Source organism: Protobothrops mucrosquamatus, unplaced genomic scaffold, assembly GCF_001527695.2.
Source record: "Protobothrops mucrosquamatus isolate PMUCROS unplaced genomic scaffold, P.Mucros_1.0 scaffold3766, whole genome shotgun sequence".
Taxonomy (NCBI): Eukaryota; Metazoa; Chordata; class Lepidosauria; order Squamata; family Viperidae; genus Protobothrops; species Protobothrops mucrosquamatus.
Genome location: NW_015389719.1, coordinates 94,617 through 98,970, shown reverse-complemented (window position 1 = coordinate 98,970; position 4,354 = coordinate 94,617). Strand labels below are relative to the sequence as shown.

General features: G+C 36.9%; 1 protein-coding gene across 1 annotated transcript in view; it reads right to left on the bottom strand.

The window, feature by feature from the left end:
• Positions 1-4,354, bottom strand: part of LOC107298163 (semaphorin-3C-like) — a gene marked incomplete at its 3' end in the record, with an annotated part of 125,636 nt that overhangs the window by 32,270 nt on the left and 89,012 nt on the right. Inside the window, exon 4 of the mRNA XM_015827527.1 lies at positions 3,749-3,811. Within this exon, the coding sequence (XP_015683013.1) occupies positions 3,749-3,811 (63 nt within the window). The remainder of the gene's footprint in view (positions 1-3,748; positions 3,812-4,354) is intronic.

Genomic DNA, 4,354 nt, shown 5'->3' with positions numbered 1-4,354 from the left:
GAAGGAAGATATTTATTTGTGGAAATAAATTTAAATGGAAGAAAGTGCTTAATAATAGGGGTTTATGCCCCCAATCAACTTGCAGCTCAAAAGCAATTTTATAGACAATTACATCAGAAAATTGTGGCGATGGACTATAACTCTTTGATTGTTATGGGAGACTGGAATGGAGTTCTGGATACGTTAAAAGATAAAAAAACAACTTCCAAGGATGTAACCCTTTCCAGATTACCTAAGTCCTTTTTTGCTATGAAAGATGATTTAGAATTGGTGGACGCTTGGAGATCACAACATATTAATGAACGTGACTTTACTTTTTTTTCTCATAGACATGACTCCTTCTCAAGGATTGACTTTGTCTTGACATCGACTGACCTGCTTACTGACTGTAATAAAACTAAAATTTTTCCCAGAACTTTGACTGATCATAGTATGGTGTGGATAGAGATTGGTCAAAAAAGAAAGAGATTATAATGTAATTATTCCACGTGCGCAGTCCGTTGATTCTTTGCCTAGTCTTATGAACAACAAAATCATTGGTTTTATTTCTGGATGGGAGATTATATATAAAGTCACAGTATTGCAGACTTTGATAATCCCTGTTGTAACATAATACTGTTATATAAATATATACTGTCAATTAAATTTAGCACACCTTTCCCCAATATTAGCAGAAAAGAGATTTCATAATACAGCCACTTTGTGTGTATTTACGCATTGCCATTTAGTTCCATAAAACCTACATATATATCTGGGTATTGATAGTTTTGTAAAAGGAATGTATTATTTGTATATGAAGTTTCTCATTAAAGACATTCTCTACATAAAACTATGATTCATAGTAAAATCATACTGGAAAATATTTTGACAGTGAACAACCTTGAATCAAGCTATATACCATAATGTTGTTTTTTTTTAATTTTAGTTTAGTGTGTTCCTGGAAACCTGGATACTCTAGTTGATGAATCATGGATTCTGGCTTCGTAAGTTGTAAAAACTGTCAGAATTAGGATCTATTAATAAGCTATGGTTAAGCAAAACACAGCTGACTTCAACTGACTCCAAGATCCCATCAAGATCAAACCTTGAAAATTTTGATACCCTCTTTCAATGTCTTCAGAACTAAAGTTGTAATAAAAGAGACAGTGAACGCTTAGCACATCTCTTTGAAAAAAGAAAATTACACAAAGCTAGCTCTGAGTTTCCACCACCAAATGTTCAACCAGACTAGCGTACGCCTCCAACTGATGAAGTGGAATTAGAATTATTTTAATTTCTTACAGCAGCCTTTTCAAGAGTTGCCCGATACGCCACATTAATCTCTTAACTCAACAAAGATGCTGCCTTGTTTGATCCAGAATTTCTTTGAGGTTTTTTTTTTTCCTCCCCAGTAATTGTCTTAACAGATGATTCTTCTCCCTAATCCGTGATTTGATTCTAATAACATTCAGAACCACCTTTACCTGCTCTAAGAAAGTTTTAATCTTTTTCAGGCATCTGCTGAAAACAGTGTTTTTTGATCAGGCAATAAGTGCTTTAGGAATGTATAAATGGCTGGGTTTTCCCCCCCCCCCATGCAAAATGGAACATATATATATACTGTCTGGGATCCCATCCAAGCACTTACATGAGTATTAGCTGAGCCTGCCTTATATTCTTTAAGAGTTATTGAAAGCAAGTCTTACCAATGGTTTCCATCATTAGGAAGAAAAAAAGCAAGATGAGAATTTTGTTTGCTTTTTATGGATTTTCTTTTTTTGTATAGGTTTTATTGATTTTTATGGGGTTAGGAATAAGGTGGGGTCGGTTCATGTATTTAACAAACAATAATAGATACTGGTTAATTATCATAAACAATATGTTAATTAATCACTCAGTAGCCTTCATAATAATAATAATAATAATAATAATAATAATAATAATAATAATAATAATAATAATAATAATAATAATAATAATAATAATAATAATAATAATAAAGTTGGAAGGGACCTTGGAGGTCATCCAGTCCAACACCCTGCTCAGGCAGGTAACCCTATACCATTTCAGACAAATGGCTGTCCAGTCTCTTCTTAAAAACTTCCAGTGTTGGAGCATTCACCGCTTCTGGAGGCAAGTTGTTCCACTGATCAATTGTACTCACTGTCAGGAAGTTTCTCCTTAGTTCTAGGTTGCTTCTCTCCTTGATTAGTTTCCATCCGTTGCTTTTTGTCCTGCCTTCAGACGCCTTGGAAAATAGCTTGACTCCCTCTTCTTTGGGGTAACCCCTGAGATACTGGAAGACTGCTGTCATGTCCCCCCTCATCCTTCTCTTCGTTAAACTAGATAGACCCAATTCCAGCAGCCGTTCCTTCTATGTTTTAGCCTCCAGTCCCCTGATCATCTTTGTTGCTCTTCTCTGCACTCTTTCTAAAGTCTCAACATCCTTTTTACATCGTGGTGACCAAAACTGGATGCAGTATTCCAAGTGTGGCTTTACCAAGGCATTGTAAAGTGGTATTAATACTTCACGTGATCTTGATTCTATCCCTCATAATATATATTCAAAATTACATACCACATTCCTTTCTCTCTAACTCGTCTTTCTAGCCATTGATAGAACTTATCCCATGTTGTACACCGAGTCTTCTTTCTCTTTTATTTTTAAAGTCAATCTATCCATTTCTGCACACTCTAGAATTTTCTTAATTAGTACTTCTTCAGCTGGTAAATTTTTAATTTTTCCAATGTTGGGCAAATACAATTCTTGCTGCCCTTAGTACGTGTAGTATTAAATATCCACAATCTTTCTCATAATTAGCTCCTATTATTCCTACCAAAAATAATTCTGGTTTAAAGTCTATTTGTTTTTGTAGATTTTCTTTTTTTAAAAAAAGCTCGGTTCTGAACATAAGCAACGTGCTAAGTTTTCCAGACCCTGGTGGCGAGATCTAGACCAGCGGTCCCCAATTTTTCTGGCTCCAGGGACTGGCTTCGGAAGGAAAATTGTCTTTCACGGACCGGGGGTGGTGTATGTGTAGGGAATGGTTTGGTATGTGTAACCTAGATGGTGTGCATGTGTAGATGAAACTTCACTCACTCACCTGCCCTTGTACGGCCCGGTTTTTTTTATAAAGATATCTGAACATAATATTTATTTGGTGACTTTACATGTATAAGTCATTTACAAAAAGAATCATATGCAGTTTCAGTGCAGCTTCAAATATCTGAATAACAGGCAAAATTCTGATAATTCGGAATGCTAGTATTAGATCACACATGCTTAATTCTTCGTTGTTTTCAAGAGAAAGTGCCTGTATAGCCATGCAAATAAAAACCCCTTTGAAAATATGATGCACTCATAGCAGGGAAATGGAGACGGAGATGTAGGAAATAAAATTTCAATGCACGCACTGCTTTTTTTAAAAGTACTGAAATTCTAATTTGAACATTGAGCAGTATTATTTGACTTTGCTCAATCATTCCAGTTCAGTCACCATCTTTTAGTAAGTGAAAAAGACAACAATCTTTGGGAGAAGAAATTGTAAGTATATATTTTCTTTTGCATTGGACCGGTACTAGACTGGATACTGACGTTTGGGGACCTCTGACCTAGACTTTTCCACCGATCACAATTTCACAGGGTCGTCCAGCCCAAAGAGTATTAAAGGAAAAAAATATATATGTTTTTTTTTTCCCTTCTGCTTTCAGCTGAATTGAAGGTCCAAGCAGCCATATGTCTAATTAAAAGGAAAAATAAAAGACTTACTGTAGGGTCTTTGCCAGCCATTTTGCACTCATCAACCTTGGCTGTTGATGCTGGCCAGAAAATCTGTGTGGAAAGAAAACGAAATATTTTAAATGAATTACATAATCTTTAATACATATTCAGGGAGGAAGGGATTCGTCTGAGCTGTCCTACTGCCTTTGCACGGTGCCTAAACTCATAAAGTCAATATTGTTGTTCAACTAACTTGCTGGGGAAGTTTTTTTTTTCTTATGAAAAACTTATTTAAGGGACTGAATGCAGCTTTTTTTTTTCTTTTTCCCATCCTCTCTTCTGAAGTACCAATTGAATAACAGAATTATAGAGTTGGAAGGGACCTTGGAGGTCTTCTAGTCCAACCCACTGCTCAAGCAGGAAACCCTATACCATTTCCGACAAACAACATTTCCGACTCGTCGCTCCCACGTAACACCGCTGCTGCGCGAGCTGCATTGGCTGCCGGTGGCCTTCCGGGTGCGCTTCAAGGTGCTGACTATCATCTTTAAGGCGCTCCATGGCAGCGGACCGGGATACCTTCGAGACCGCCTTCTGCCACAGATTACCTCCCATCGGCCTGTACGCTCCCACAGGGTGGGTCTCCTCAGGGTG